General features: G+C 36.7%; 1 protein-coding gene across 1 annotated transcript in view; it reads right to left on the reverse strand.

The window, feature by feature from the left end:
• LOC127418748 (signal peptide, CUB and EGF-like domain-containing protein 3) overlaps positions 1 to 16002 on the reverse strand; it is a 144577-nt gene extending 128575 nt beyond the window's left edge. Inside the window, exon 1 of the mRNA XM_051659521.1 lies at positions 15731 to 16002. Within this exon, the coding sequence (XP_051515481.1) occupies positions 15731 to 15839 (109 nt within the window). The 5' untranslated portion in view covers positions 15840 to 16002. The remainder of the gene's footprint in view (positions 1 to 15730) is intronic.
• Between the last annotated feature and the right edge of the window lie 1495 nt (positions 16003 to 17497).

The raw sequence follows: 17497 nt of genomic DNA on the forward strand, positions 1-17497 counted from the left end.
GCAGAGGTTTTGTACTTTGGTTTCAAACTCCTAGATTAAAAACCTCTTAAATTAGAATGATTTTTGTGAATTCTATCCTCCAATTACAATATCATCATATTTTTGCTAAAGCTCTTCAGTAAACAAGAGAACCACCACACTACAAAAACCAACTCTGGCATACAAAACAAGGGTCAACTATAAAATGATTTTAACTGAAAGGTTGGAACTGCGATCCCAGGACAAGGTCGGGGCAAGTTGTCGCATTTTTATTGGGGCAAGTTGTCACATGCGTTTTAAATGTTAGAAATGTATACAATTGATTAACAGTATTATTTGATGACCAAAGCAAATTTCAATTAATAAATCAATTGTTGTGTGTTTCACAATTGTTTTACTATTTAAATTTGGATGAAAAGCATATAATAGGCTATTAAGTAGCCTATAAATGAATGAACTATATCTTTTCTCCTGGGCAATAATGGTGGAAATGTTCAACAGCTTTTTTGTAGCCAAGACTTTAAGCTATGTGGCTATACTATGTGGGAAACTGACTTTCAAAAACAGTCCTACCCCGAGAAATACAGTATTCACAGGAGTACAAATATTTCTTGTTTAAAAATAGATTCTTCCTCATGTCTGAAATTCCTGCCGTATAATCCCACTTGCTGTCTGATATCACCGTGAATAAGCCGATGTTTTTCTCCAGCAATCCTGAATGTGTTTTCTTAACAGGTGTCAGATTATCACAAACACCCCTGTGCAAACCCAGCGCTGTGTTTGTCGTTACCTGCAGGGCCACTGACGGATGATTGCACACCCATACAAATTCCAACAAAACTCTGACAGCTCATTTGAAAAAAACAACCATCCGTGGAAGACAAGAAATGACTAATTAAAGAGCACGTGGCTGAGCCTTGCTTCGAGCTGTAGTTCTTCTACATACATTAACTAAAATCCATTCAGGGTTTTAATTGGTTCCAGCTGAGAGGATAAAAATGCCTGGAGCTTGCGAATTAAACCAATCAGATCTTGATTTTCAGACAAGGTGGGCAAGGATTGGCTGATTCCTTCTTAGTTCCATGAGTTTAGCTTGATTGACAAGATGCAGCTTGCCATGGCTTAAAGACTTGACGACAAAAACGAAAAGAGTCAACAGATATAAAACATAACTGCCGGAGCTGTGGCGCAGTGGGTAGTGCGCATACTCACAGAGATACAGGTTCAAGTCTGGCTTACGTCATTGCCCCTATTCCTTTTACACCACATCCCTCCTTTTCTTTAGAACAAAAAAAGAAACAAAAATGGAAGTTACAGTGAGGCACTTACAATGGAAGTGAATGGGGGCCAATTTTTGGAGGGTTTAAAGGCAGAAATGTGAAGCTTATCATTTTATAAAAGCACTTACATTAATACTTCTGTTAAAACTTGTGTATAATTTGAGCTGTAAAGTTGTTTAAATTGACGTTTTTTATGGTCGATTTAGGGATTAGGGTTTACGGCGTTACTTTGTCATGGCAACAAAGTTGTACAATTTGCTATAACTTTACACAGAAAAGGTTAGTAAGTGATTTTATCACACTAAAATCATGTTTACAAACATATTGTTTATGTCTTTTAACTATACTTTTGAAACAGTGAGTATTTTAACATTTACAGATTGGCCCCATTGACATCTATTGTAAGTGCCTCACTGACTGTAACTGCGATTTTAGCTCTTTTGTTTTAATAAAAGAAGGGACAAGTCCAAATGGATTTTGTGGTAACCAACATTATGCCACAAATGCTGTCAAATGTGTTTAACATGTTAACTTGTATTGAACCCAAAATCCTCTTTACGGAAACAGAGAAATTGTTCTCTACTATTGACTCTATTTGCTCGCTTGCCTCATATTGAAACTGTCTAAATTTTCTTTCTTGATGCACCTCAGGCCAGCTCATCTCTTCTAGCACTCTGCCATCTGTTTTGCCAGAGGTGAAGCCACTCTCACGATACTCTTGCAAGCAGAGGCCTTAAATGAACTTTCTACCACACCTGTAAATGGCTGGTGAATTGAAAAAAGGTACCTCTCATAAATATGTATTTGCAATGAAACTATATTTTGCATTATTTTCAATCATTCTTGTAAATGTAACAAAGTAGTTACATTTCGTGATTTACTTTCTCATATTTACATTTTGGTGACTTGCAAAGCAGGAAAGTGTTGCTAAACATCTGGTGGTACATTTTCCACTGAGGTAAAAGTTGTTTGAAGTTGCACGACAGTCAATGAGCCTTTCTTTATCTGGAACGTTTTCATCTCTGTAATTCCTAAATGTTACCAGCGAACTGGCCAGTAGCTCTATTTTAATTTCTTTACGGTGCAAAATCAGTATTGTGTTTGGTGAGTATTATTATTGTACCTTGATTTAGTCTCTCAGTAGCTATGTTTCCATCCAAGTTGCGAATTTAATTCATGTGAAAAATTGAAATATCGCAAACCAGTGGTTAAGCTTTGGCTCTGGTATTTCTGAATAACCAGAGCAACATTTGAGATGCTATGCAATGATATTTATGATATTCTCTGAGCGAATTAAAATTCACATGGCTTGTAGAAGCATTTAAATTCCCATATTCCATTTAAATTCTATAGGAATATATTCGGTAAATGTGTTTCCATTGTAGTTAATGTGAATAAAAAAATCCACCTCATGCAAGTGTATAAATTTTTTTGCACATTTTGGATTTGCATCTTGGTGTTTCCATCCAGCATTTTTCATGCAATATCCGATATTACCATATTTCGCATAAAAAACAAGTGGATAGAAACCCAGCAGTCTCAACTGAAGCTTTAGGAACTGTGGTCAGTTCAATTTAAGTATACGTTATTGAGCATCAATACAAATGTATTTTGTATCCTGTATTTTTATGGGGAGCTGGATAGTTATGTACTTTTACCAATGCTAACAGAGATCCACTCAGATGCTTAAAATAGAGGCTCTTCCTACACACTCTGGATTTTAACGCGTATATGCGAAGATTCCGAACAGCATCAGGCGCAACACCTTCGTTAAAACCTTCAGAATGTTATTAAATTAGTTACAATTTTGCCCACGCTTTACAATGAGGTTCTGTATGTTAACATTAACAAATGCCTTAGGTATCATCATTTTGGAAGAATCATTTGATAATCTTGGTTAATGTAAATGTTATAGTATTGTTGAAACACTGTAAAAGTACTGTTCATTGTTGCTTCTTGTTGACTCAAGATTATGTATTCAAACTCACTATAAAATGTTACCCATCTTTAATATCTATTTTTCTGTGAGTTCTGTGCTTCATAACGTTTTACGAATCTTTAATTGAACTCCAAGTCACAATAATGAAAATAAATAAATAAATTGTTGTGTTTAATGGATTAATTCACCATAAAAGGCTTCAATTAAGATTCCTCCTTTCCTCATGCGCCATTCACACGTTTAACTAGGAAGGCATTCACACGCTCTTGCTTATACATACAGATGTGGTCTCCACACTTCCCCTGGAGCTGACCACACCATCAGTGTAAACTTCTAATGATCTAACCCAGTAGTGTCACCTCAGGCTTAGTAATTGTATGTTACAGCGTAAAATACGCTCATGCTATGTATATACCTCCAGCCCTACCCGCTAATTAGCAGAGGCATGTTTGCTTTCCTTCTGTCTCCTAACGATGCCTGCAATCAGAAAAAAATCTCTTGTCTTGCCTTTTGTGCCTACTAACAGTCATTAACAATAATTTGAAATGCTGAAAAACTGTTCCACTGACTTTCATTTTTAAATATAATCTTAACTCAGCGCTCTATTGAATGCGTATACTGCTGCTGACTGGAAGCGATGGTTTATAGTTAAAAAGTACATAAATATTAATCTTTTTCGCACCAAAAGCGATTGTATCACTTTAGAAGTCATTAATTTAACCACTGGAGTTGTATGGATTACTTTATGCTGCCTTTATGTCCATTTTGGAGCTTCATAGGTGTGATCACCATCCACTTGCATTTTAAGGACCTACTGAGCTGAGATATTTTTCTATTTTTCTTCAAATTGTTCTGTACTTAAGTGTTCTGTACTGAAGAAAGAAAGTCATACACATCTGGGAAGGTATGAGGGTGAGTAAATGATAAGAGAATTTAAATTTTTTGGTGAACTATCCCTTTAATTTGAGCATTAGTTCTCGATTCATGAGAACTCTTGGGAGTAAAACTGTGTTCAGAATAAAATGTAAGATTAAATGTAATATTTTGTTCAAATCACTATCCCTTAATTTGAGCAATCATAGTATACTGTAGATACTTACCTTAGCAAATACCACTAAAATACTGCATAAAAAAGCGCCAAAAATATACGAGTATGGTAATTATTCAGTGCCATGTTACAGTATACATCAAAGTAGCATGGTATTACAATACCATCTGACACCGGACCTGCCACAGTACTTTTTAAAGAGAAAAACATATGATCCATCTAATCACATATAACATGTGTCTACTGACAGTAAAGTAGATATCACTTCATGTACTGTGTGATCACAGAGTATGCAATAACAGAATTTAGAGTACATTCAGAACAAGCAGTGTATGACACGCCTGTAAAACTCAGGAACCTCACAGTAGCAGAAACCCTGAAAGTTTGAGGTTTTGTACAATTAAAATCCGACCGAGCTGAACAGAAAACATACTTCGCCATGTGGCCGACTATAAATTTTTGTCTCAAAATTGCACATTCCACTTTGGGACAAAAATGGAAGATTGAAAGAAAAAGAGGAGAAAAAAAGGGGGAAGCTGGTCATTTGTTCAAAGATGTACACAAATGAGAGCAGAGAGAAATCTTTTATCTTAGCAGTAGGAGGAAAATGACTGGGCAGATTTATTTCCTCAACATTAAATCAAAAACATTCTACATCAATAAACACTATTAAACTTCACCAATGGTATAATACAAAACAGCTTTCAAAGAAAATGAGAACTTCTAACAACCAGCAAATTCTGGAGTTCTCAGTTGTTTCATTTACTTTGTCTATTTCTCCTAAAATTCCATAGCAGAACTAAAACTAGACACAAATTAGTCAATTCATACAGAGCTATAATATGAATGTCAATAGCATAGCTCAGATATTTTGTATTTTCATCAAAATTTAGAATTCACTCACTTCTAAATACAGACTTTGGTACCGTGCCAAATCTGAGCACAGTCTGAGACAGTGTTGAGATCTCTTCTAAAACTCTAGAGAAGCAACGTGCAATAGTACTGGTGTCTTTTTTCCTTTTTTTTTTTTTTAAATTAAAAAATGTGAGTAGTACTTAAGTCTCCATTTGCTCTCCATTTAATCTCATTGCAGTCTAGGAGAAACCATTGACAGATCTCAGTGATTTTTCCCTCCTATGGGGTTGTTCAGAACCAGACATTCTCAAATTCTAGTCTGGAGTAACAAGCAGAGAGAGATCATCTGTCCCCGCCTCTGATAAGACCATTGCTCCCGAAGCACAAAAGAATACTCCAACTTCATTGAATGAAAGGCAACACAAAGCAAACAATCCCCCAAACTGCTGTCACGCCACCCCTCCCCTGCCGGCCTCTCCGGCTCTCCCCTCCTGCTATTCAAGGATATGTGTATTTCCCACACTGGAGTTGTCCAGCAGAGTCTGCCCGGCAGGGGTTTTGCCTCGGGGTGGACGAGGAGACGGACTAGAGGTTACATCAACACACATACCGCTGTGGCATGTCACATCCTTACCACTAGTTGCCTTGGCACTGTGTTAGCGACCAGTTTTTGGGCCCGGACGGCTGTGGACAGCAACAGTAAAACTGACCTACTCAATTTCTCTCTTTACTTGCTGTAAAAACAGCCCAAGCTGGTTTGCTGGTCTCCAAAACTGGTAAAGTTGGCCTTTTTGCTGATTTTAAAGGAGTTTGGAGCACTTACTCAGCTTGGTAGGCTGGGAGACCAGCTTAGATCAGCAGAAGACCAGTTTGGCCAAGCTTGGAGTCCAGATAGACCAACTTTAATGCTGGTATGCTGGTCTAAGTTTGTCTCCCAGTCTGGTCAGGCTGGTCTGCTTGCTGGTTAAGAGGAGCTTTGAGGTTTTATGCAGCTTGAAGGACATCTTGGCCATGCTGGAAGTCAGGTTTAAAGCAATTAAGACCAGCAAACCCCCTTAGGCTGGATTATGCTGTTTTTTCTTTCTTTCTTTCTTTCTTTTTTAGCAGTGGTTTCTTTCTGCATCACGGATCTTAGAATGTTTTTATTTTTTTTTATCTTACAGTTTAATCAAAAAATACTGACAGATACATCATTTCATATGGCTTTTTAAAAGCCCCATTTACTTGGAATTATGACTATTACGATGAATTATGATCCCCTCATGGCATTAGAAACCTGTAATTATGGAGTCATTGATGAAAGACTAAGACACTCATAGCCAACATCTGTGTTTCATAAATACTGACCTGACAAACGGTACCCTTTCATTTGAATCACTGTCTGTTTCATATGCTACTTTCACTGTTCCTGATGGATTTGACAGCCAACAGGTCTAAATTAAAAGAGGAACGCTTATACAGACATAAACATACAATGAAAGAACAAAAACCAACTAATGAACAAGAAACTAACAAAAGATTACAGATCGAACAAGAGTGACAGAAAGTGAAAGAAAAGAAAGAGTAATCCAATCAAAACAGCGAACGAAAGCAGGTGAAAACATCAGAAAGTGAAAGAAACAAAAGAAAGCAAACAAAAGAAAGAACTAACAAATGACAAACGAAAGTGATAAAAAGTTTAAGAATAGAGAGAACCAACAAACAAAAAAGAAGGAAAGAACCAACAAAGGAATGAAGACAGAGAAAACAAATGAATGAAAGAAAGGAAAAGTGAACGAAAAAGACTGAAAAATGGACAAAGCAACAAACAAAACAAATAACTAACAAAAATGAAAAACAAAGAAAAGAAGAGTGACAAAGTGAAAAAAGAAACAAAAGAGCGAACAACAAATAAAGAAAGAGCGAACCAAGGAATGAATAAAGAAAGAACAGCATTAACGAAACAGAATGAAATAACGTCAAAAAGCGAAAGAGAACTATCAAACAAAAGAAAGAACAAACAAAAAGATTGGCAAAAAGCTTAAGAACCAAGAGAGAAGAAAGAGAGAACCAACAAACAAAAAGGAAAGAACCAACAAATAAATAAAAGCAAAAAAGTCAAGAAAACAAACGACAAATGCACATACAAATACAAATGAAAAGAACAGCAAAGCAACAAACGAAAGAGCGAAACAATTAACAAAAAAGAGTGAACTAACAAATGAAAAAGAAACAATAAACAGAATCAACAAAAAAATACAATAAAGAGTGAATGAAGTGACAGAATGTGAAAGAAACAAGAGTGAGCCAACCAAAAAAGGAAGAGCAAACAGCAAACCAATGTACGAAAAAAGTGAACAAAAGTACATAGAAGAGCAACAGAAAGCAAAAAGTAAGAAAGGAAAAAAGAAAGACATTTTATTATTTTTTCAGTGCAGTGTACTCTCCAAATATAGAAACTGTAGCTCATGTATAGCTCATAAATATCTTTATAATTTCTCTCTTGATTATATGGCCAAACTTAACAGCATTGCAATATCATCACCAGCATTATACTCCAATAACAGAACAAATTCAACTTTCAGAAAAATATTTACCTCTGATTATTCGTTCACAGACAACGAAATACTATGCAACTGCATCTAAAACACACACACATACACATAAAACGCACACGTGTCTAGCGCTGACCTGGCTGACTTCCGATCATGAACAGGTGCAGGTCATTAGGCCTGACACTGCCACCTTCCCCTGTAAGATGTGAGGAATCCTTGTTGTGGAAAATGAAAGAATGAAAGTAGTTCTAATTACAAAAATGTAAATATTGAGTTTCCCACAATGGGAAGCAGACCACCCAAGATGCAAAACAACCCCCCCCCCCCCCCCCACCCACCACCTCCTTCTCTCCTCTCTTTTTCGCTATCATCCATACTGCCTGTGAACGACCAACAGAAGTTCTTTCTGTGTTTAATTGTAAAATATTACCAAATCTATAGGCTACATTTGGAATTAAATATACCTTCCTACTTACTGTGCAACATACTGTGCAGTATCTACTGTAATTTCATGATACGTATTTCAAACAGTAGTATGCTACATTGTTGTCACATGACTTTATTATGTTGCATGTGAGTGGTGTTCAGTTATTAACTTTATTTGTGCATTGCATTTTGGGATACAGTATTCTATGCAGTATGCTTTAGTTTATTGTGTACTGCATACTTTGCATATGTAGTATGTTATCCAGGTATTTCAATGCATAAATAAACTTTGCATACTGTGCACAGTATACAGTACATACTATATTCTGCATAAATAGGACAAAATGGTAGTACGCTATTCCAAACAGCCATTTACATACATGCATGCACAGAAGCAACCAGTGACATCACTACAACTTTTGCTATACTATTAAGTGCTGTGTCTATATAAAACTTGTAAAAATCAATCTGTATTCCTTCATTATTTGCAGTGTAATTCCACTCCAACAAACGTATTTGGTTTCACACAAGAAATGTCACAAACACTAGCGTAGAATTGGGGGAGACAGGGGGCACACATCCCCCCCCCTTGCTGTAAAGGGGGTGATTTGTCCCCCCTCCCCCCCAATCATTCATCTGTCCTTGTTTATGTATTTTTATCAACGCTGAAAATAATTTTGTATGAGATACCTTGCAATTGCGTGGCTGTGAGTCTGTCGTATTGAGACAAATAACTGAAGTCCCCTCAGTTGTACGAGTTGGTATTGCCCAACTAGACGGAGGAGTCACGTGGTACCTGTTACTTTTCTCAGCGCTGGCCAGGATGCATGAACTCACATTAGTTTATTATTACTGGATGAGGATTTTTAAAAATGCTTTTATAGATAATGCTGAGGCGGATTTTCATTCACAAGTATGAATCCTTGCAATTATCAGTTTTTATTAAAAATAACTATCCAGTGTAAAATGTCTCCAAATGGATATAAAGCGTTCTTTAAATGCGGATGCATAGAGGATTTGGTTTTGAAGCGTCAAGCTCCCCCTGCAGGAATGAAACTCACAAGACAGTCAGTGGCTGACAATGTGCAATTTTGGTCTGTAGTCTGTAACCCACACAAAACATTCGTATGAATTTAGAAAACATGAAATATATCACATGAGTCATATGTGGAGTCAGTAAAGATGTTAAAGGCATCCATAGAAATGATCAATTGTTTTTCATGGTGAGGAAAGCAGACAGGCATTTCAGATGAGCAGGTAATAATTGTAATTTTCTGAAAGGGTAATTTTTTTCTGAAACATTAACCCTAATGCATTTCTGAATGTTTGATATGATACAGTGTATAAATATTTAAGAGTATGCATTGAATTAGGGATGACGCGATTATACGGTTAATTTAACGTAAGAATTTAGAATCCACTGTTAAAACCGTGAAATGCTTTATTTACACGTGGCAAAAATATTATATATAATGTATAAATATATAATATAAAAGAGTTTTTCACAAGTAAGAGTTTTTCCCATTTGTAAGCCTAAATGGGTACTGGAGCTGTTATAGTTATAGCTATAGTTACAGATGGTGGCCGCGTGGTGCTTTAATGGCCAGGTGTAGCGTACTAAACATGAGTCACGTTCAGCCCCGACAAAACGTAGCAAAATGTTTATTTAAACAGAAACGGTGGTGCGTTGAACACTCTGTTATGTTATGCAAGCGTTGCAACTATGGTAGCTGAGAAGGCCATTCTTTGCGTTCTTTTCGAAGAATTTTCGGACCCTGATGAAATCGGTTTAAATACGTGTTTAAAACTACAAAATACGCTCGATGTTACAGTCACTGCCCTTGCTGTCCAGAATAGCAGAGAACATCCCAATTGAGTGAAGGGAAATGTGGAAACTGTGGTTCCTAATTACGGTGATCCAACATTTGCCTCACATTTCAGGATGAAAAGGCAAACATTTCTTCTAATGTCTTCAATTGTTGCATACACCAAGCTGCAGTGGACACATTTGTAAAGGACTTTAGTTGGATCCATTGTGCGCACTTCCTTTTTAATACGGCGGGGTTTATAGACACGTCACTGCTGATTGGGTAACACCTCTGACACACCCACCAAATGAGAGAAAATGTACCTCAAAGCCCGTTGCACACCGTTTCACAACGTTTTGAGGAAACATGTCGTTCAACCCGGAAACTGTAGCAAAACGGTGCACACCATTTTGAGATTGAACGTACCCGTGAACTTTCAATTCACTTGAAACCAGTAGTGCAGTCTAAGGCATACGCAGCCATATGCCGTATGCCCACCTACAGTATCTTTCTTAGGATTTTGCATATGTCTACCTGAAATAAGTGATGATACAGATGGCCGCCTTTTTCAATCTACTAACGCGATGCCGCAGCACCGCTGAGTAAATTGTATATATATATTTTTTTTTTTTTATGATGCCTTCTTCTCATGATATCAAATCATTTCAATTTAGATTTCTATGTAGGAAAACTATTTCACTATACACAGAAAAGCACATTATAGTACACAAATAAAACAAATAATCATACATATGTAGGATATATATGGTAATACAAGATAACGTGTTAATGTGAACATTACTACACTCATATTAGCTACCATGCTTAACAGTTTATTGCGTATAATGAATTAGTTTATTAGTTAGAGTAATAATAAAGTATTATAGTAGCCTAATAAAAGGAACAAAAGGAATAATGACACCTATTAATATAAATACATATTTAACATCAAGTTACCATACCATGGTTCTTAGCAGTGTACTGTACACCATGACAGCAAGAATCTTACCATGATATACATTTTGTAAGTTTCTGTGGGACTATAATTACAACAGTCATTTTTTTAATGGAAAAAAATAAATTTCTTACACTTTTTTATTAAAATAAAAAAAATTAAAAATAATGTAATAAATTCACAGTATGCCTACCTCTTCAAACACTACTACAACAATGTAAAACAAGCAGACAGAAGTCATTGAAAGACACAAATGGGCAGCTTTAAGTGGTTTACGAGGACCTTTTTCTTAGGTTACAAACTGGTAATTACAAGGGTATTATACTATAAATGTGGTTTATGAGGACATTTCTAGTGTCCCCATAATTTAAATCGCTTAAAAAACATATTAAACTATGTTTTATTGAAAATGTAAAAATGCAGAAAGTTTTTTGTGAGGGGTAGGTTTAGGGTTAGGGTATATAATCTATAGTTCATACAGTATAAAAATCATTATGTCTATAGAGAGTCCTCATAATGATAGCTGCACCAACATGTGTGTGTGTGTGTGTGTGTGTGTGTGTGTGTGTGTGTATTTATCAGTTTTCTTATAATAGGGCTTCCATTAGTGTCCACATATCCCCCGGAAATACATCCACTTAGACATTTAGACAATTGTTATATAATATGCATGTTGGGTAAGTTACTCTAAAAAAGTAATTAATTACTAACTACTAATTACATCTTCTACAGTATAATTAGATTACTAATTACTCTGTCTGAAATGTAATTGCATTACTTATTACTAATTACTTTCTAAAACCCTTATCAACCTCGACCAGATGAAAAATACAAGGATAGACATGAAACTGTTCTTTTAATTCTTTCAAATAAATCATATAAAATCAATAAATTATTCATGAACTGGCCAAAGAATTTAAGGGGGCAGCGTTAAATTCGAAAACATTAATTTTAACATTAGATGTTACATTTCGATTTTAAATTCACTATTGTTTTATATAGAATTTTTCTATAGTCTATACAGTATTTAACAAAATTACATCAGAAGTAACTGTAATTAAATTACTGATAATTAGGAGTAATCCCTTACAGTAATTAATTACTTAGTAATGCATTACACCCAACACTGTGTTGCATAATAAGAAAATGTGCAGATAATTGTAAAACTGGTTAACCACGATTTTTTTTCTCAGACGGTAATCTAACCATCAAAAACTCACCACAGCATCCCTACATTAAATATACTTTTTTATTTATCTGTGCATTAATTTGAACTGTTATTATGCATTGTGTAATGTGTTGTAGTGAAACATTACGACCCCCCCACCACCACTCAGCTGGACCCACATTTGGTCCCTCTCAATGTTCAAACCAAATCTACGCGTTGTTCACAAATGCCCAGGCGTATCACAGTCTGAACACTTTCAGAGCACAGTTGCACGATCATTTCACAGGTGAACGCCAAATACTCGACTTCATGGTGCTAAATGCCTTTAAATGACCTGCATAAGCCTCTCAGTATGGGTGTCACAGATTTTCAGCTCTCAGCCACATATGGAACTGTGCAACATGTGGTCTGCACCGATTTAGCCCCCAGGAGTTACCATTTGTTGACATTTGTTTGTACGGAGAGCATGTCAGTGAGTGATGAGGAACAGAGGTCAATGAGTGCTCAGCTGAACCAACCCCCTGTGGGATCTAAATCTCCTCATTCTAGTGTCTGCCCTTCTGGATTAAAGATCCCTCAACTCTAAAGGAGTTCAAGAGGTGGTGCCCCTCTGCACTCTAGATCATTTCATTGGAGTCTAGATTGTTGGATACTCACTTTATTCTAGAGGATTTTTTAAAGGCGCCTGCCCGGCCATCTCACCTTTAGATAGCCTGGAGGTATCTGTCCCACTGGACTCTAAATATCCTTATTTTAGAGGTGTATACCATTAAGAACTCTACTGTATATATCTTCATTATAGAGGACATCTAGATATATCTGCCACTCTGGACTCTAGATTTACTTATTTTAGAGCTGTCTGCACTTAAAACCCAATATTTCTTTATTATAGAGTAGTTCTAGAGGTGTCTACTCCTCTGAACTCTAGATCACTTCATTTGACACTAGATTGCTAGATATACACTTTATTCTAGAAGCTGTTTCAGATGTGTTTGTCCCTCTGGACTCTAGATGGCTTAATCCTGGGATGTTCTAGATGGACCTGCTCCATGGACTCTAAATCACTTTATTCTAAGATAGGTGCTCTAGAGGCATCTGCCCTCTGGACTCCAGATTGCTTCATTGCAGAGGTGTCTGTCCATCTGGACTCTATATCACTTCATTGGACTCTAGATTGCTGAATAGTCACTTTATTCTAGATGTGTTTCAGATGTGTCTACCCCTCTGAACTCTAGATTACTTACTGGACTCTAGATCGCTAGATATACACTTTATTCTAGGGCTTTTTTCAGAGGTGTTTAGCCCTCTGGACTCTAGAATGCTTCATTCTGGGATGTTCTAGATGGACCTGTTCCATGGACTCTAAATCACTTTATTCTAAGATAGAGGCATCTGCCCTCTGGACTCCAGATTGCTTCATTGTAGAGGTGTCTGTCCATCTGGACTCTATATCACTTCATTGGACTCTAGATTGCTGAATAGTCACTTTATTCTAGATGTGTTTCAGATGTGTCTACCCCTCTGAACTCTAGATTACTTATTGGACTCTAGATCGCTAGATATACACTTTATTCTAGGGCTTTTTCAGAGGTGTTTAGCCCTCTGGACTCTAGATGGCTTCATTCTGGGATGTTCTAGATGGGCCTGTTCCATGGACTCTAAATCACTTTATTCTAAGAGAGGTGCTCTAGAGGCATCTGGCCTGTGGACCCCAGATTGCTTCATCATAGAGGTGTTTGTCCATCTGGACTCTATATCACTTAATTGAACTCTAGATTGCTGAATACTCACTTCATTATAGAGGTGTTTCAGATGTGTCTGCCCCTCTGGACTCTAGATTTACTTATTTTAGAGCTGTCTGCACTTAAAACCCAATATTTCTTTATTATAGAGTAGTTCTAGAGGTGTGTACCCCTCTGAACTCCAGATCACTTCATTCAACACTTGATTGCTAGATATACACTTTATTCTAGGGCTGTTTCAGATGTGTTTGTCCCTCTGGACTCTAGATGGCTTAATCCTGGGATATTCTAGATGGACCTGTTCCATGGACTCTAAATCACTTTATTCTAAGAGAGGTGCTCTAGAGGCATCTGCCCTCTGGACTCCAGATTGCTTCATCCTAGAGGTGTTTGTCCATCTGGACTCTATATCACTTCATTGAACTCTAGATTGCTGAATACTCACTTCATTATAGAGGTGTTTCAGATGTGTCTGCCCCTCTGGACTCTAGATAACTTCATTCTGGGATGTTCTAGAAGTTCCCACCCCTATGGACTCTAAATCACTTTGTTCTAGAAGTACTCTAGAGGTGCCTGCCCTTCGGGACACTTGATTGCTTCATTATACAATTATCTACCCTTCTAGACTCTAGATCACTTACTTACAGAAGAGCTCGAGAGGTCCCTGCCCCTCTGGACTCTAGATCACATCATGGACTGCTGATCACTGTATTCTCACTTTATTCTAGGGCAGTTTCAGAGGTGTCTGGTACTCTGGAGTCTAGATGGCTTAATTCTGGGATGTTCTAGAGGTGTCTGTCCCTATTGACTCTAAATGTCTTTATTCTAGAGGTGCCTGCACCTCAGGATCCTAGATTGCTTCATTCAATGATTGTCTACCTTTTTGGACTCCAAATCACTAAATTGGACTGTGGATTGCTTCATTCCAGAAGTGTTCAGGAGGTGTCTAGATTGCTCTAGTTTGCTTAATTCTACAGCTGTTTTAAAGGTGTCTTCCCCTTCTATACCTTACATTGCTTCACTCTAGTGGTGTCTGCACAATCCACATTGAGTCCATCCAGTCTTTTGACTGCCTAATTCCTTCAGTCAGCCAAAATGCAGAACAAACGAAAAATGTTTGACATAAAATGGCAAAGTTAAAGATAATCATATTTTTCTTAACATCTGCAAATGTGCACCTTCAAGGAGCAAAAACAGACCAAAAACATCTCATTGTTTCACACCTCAGGTTAATACTTTGCAAAATACTATAATATTTACTTTTATTATCAGCTATTCAGCACGATTTTGTAGCAACAATTAAATAAATGATCGAGGCACCATTTGAGGTTCCTCAGCTGCCACACCAGCGGAACCCTCTGGAGATCCTACAGACACCTTTCAGTTCTTTCTGATCCTTTCAGTTCTCTGAGAATCTCACTATTACTTCCTGCAATAACTCTAAAGAACACTAGACACTGTCAATGTTTCACTCAAGAGCAACTCCATCATAAGGAGAAGGCTTCAAGGCTCTTGAAATATATTCTGAAGTTCCTTGAGTATATAAATAGGATATTTGAGGCTAATTTTAAGGGTATCGAGGATCTCCAGAGGGTTCTGCTGGTATGGCAGCTGAGGAAACCCAAATGGTGCTTCCAGCATCTTTCATTTTCAGCACACACTGGTTTCTCAACAATTATATATATATATATAGTAAATGCATAGTGTATTTTACAGTTTGGTGCATCATTATAACAGTCAAGGGCAAGTAGGGAAAACGCATCTGTCATTAAATTGTTGTAATAAACACACCCGCAGAGTATAAGCAGTTCAATCACATTTAAATACCTCTCTTGGCTTGCGTTTGAAGAAAAACACAAACTTCTCTCCCATAGTTGTTCAACTGCGCGCACATCATGGAACAGTTTTTTTTTTTTTCTTGCAGACGGTCATTCCTCAGCCAAAAGGTACAGATCATGTGGAGGGTGAAATAACAGGGACAGAAAAGGAAACTTACCTTGCGGGTTTCTGCTGGCAGAAGCGGCGGCTTGCTGCTGGACAAAGGCGATGAGACCGACGCTGAATAATCCAAAACCAGCGCGCAGGAGAACATATATGAACATCATACTGAAACACCTTTAACCCCTCACAGAGAGAAGAACTATTAAGAGACTTTGAGTCCAAACGTGAATGAAGCTTTATTCCCAGTGCTCTGATATGGAGGTCCTGTGAATGAGAGAGAGAGTGTGTGGTTTATTTCTTGGTCCTGGAGAGATTGTGAGAGCGGAGAACAGGAGGACAAACGCGGTCTTCTTGAGCGCTCATGCTCTTCACTCATGCAGGAGACACTAAAAGAGACAGAGAGAGAGAGAGAGAGAGAGAGAGAGAGAGAGAAAGGGGGGGGGGGGTGGAAGGGGGAGGAGAGATGCAGAACAGCGCGTTGCGCTCGCGCGCGCTCTCTCTGATTCAATGCATCTTTACTGGTCTGACTATTGGAAAACAGCATTGTCACTGTAGTCATATCTCACTTTATATACTGAATATAATTTAAATTAAAATAAAATGCACATTTAGCCTGTTAAAGGGTTATGATTAATCCAGTTAAATTTACGAATGTCTTGTAATAAAAAAATAAAACAAAATAAGAAATGAATACAAAAATAAATAAATAAAGAACAAAAAATAATTAATAAAAATAGCTTAAAATTAATAATAAAAAATAAATATTATTTTTCTTTGTTTTATTTGTATTTAGAAACAGAAAATTAATAGTATTATTTATTTATTTTAGATCAGAATTATTTGTATTCATCTATATTAAAAGAAAAAATAATTAAGTCTTTTTGATAATTACAAAATAATACAGGCGCAAGAGAAGTAAAATAAAGAGGGAAACAAAGTAAAAAATAAATAGCATATTTTAGTTTACTGTTAATCTATTTATAATAAATAATACAGCATGCTGGGTTCAAGTTACCCAAAAAATTAGGATGCAAATTGGGTTGTCTTTAACCCAGCATTTTTTATATAGCATAAATTAATAAGCAGTTCTTATACTGTGAGTTTTGGCTGCTGATGAGGTTGTTGTATTATTACAAAGAGATATGTTAATCCAGTAATTATTTTCATTTTGTGAATGTCCTAGAAGATATGTAAGAAACTATGGACATATACAAATGTAAGAAACAGTTTAAAACTAAAAATAAATCATATTATGTCCAAAGATTTATCATAAGTAAAATTATTATTTTTGTCAATTATGTTTTATAATAGTTTAATAATTACAAATAAAAATCATTTTAATAAACAAAGATAAGATAACATGAGACAAGTCATGAAATTAATTAGCCGTTTCTTCATTATGAATGACAAACATATTTTTGCTGCTGGCTGTATTATCTTCACCTCTCTCTCTCTCTCTCTCTCTCTCTCTCTCTCTCTTTGAAATTGCAGGAATTCACAATCAGCAGCGGGTTGGTCTCGGGCTGAGTGGGGGGTTGCCATGGAAACGGCTTCCGTGGGGCAACAGAGGTCAGACACTTCAGGAACCATGTGCAATTCATGAATTCCCTCTCATCTCACCACAAACTTCTGGAAAACTATTTGAAGCATATATACATACAGAGAAACTTCATATACTCTGGGCAACTTGCAAAACACATTACAGATAATAGATTCTCACTTTTAACATTTTTCCAGTTTTAGGGCTGTGTCGCTCTGTCTCCCAGATTTGTATTCCTGAGGCATTTCTTTGCTGCTCCTCTTGTAATACACTGGCTGTGTA

The sequence above is a fragment of the Myxocyprinus asiaticus genome, chromosome 28, assembly GCF_019703515.2.
Source record: "Myxocyprinus asiaticus isolate MX2 ecotype Aquarium Trade chromosome 28, UBuf_Myxa_2, whole genome shotgun sequence".
Lineage (NCBI taxonomy): Eukaryota > Metazoa > Chordata > Actinopteri > Cypriniformes > Catostomidae > Myxocyprinus > Myxocyprinus asiaticus.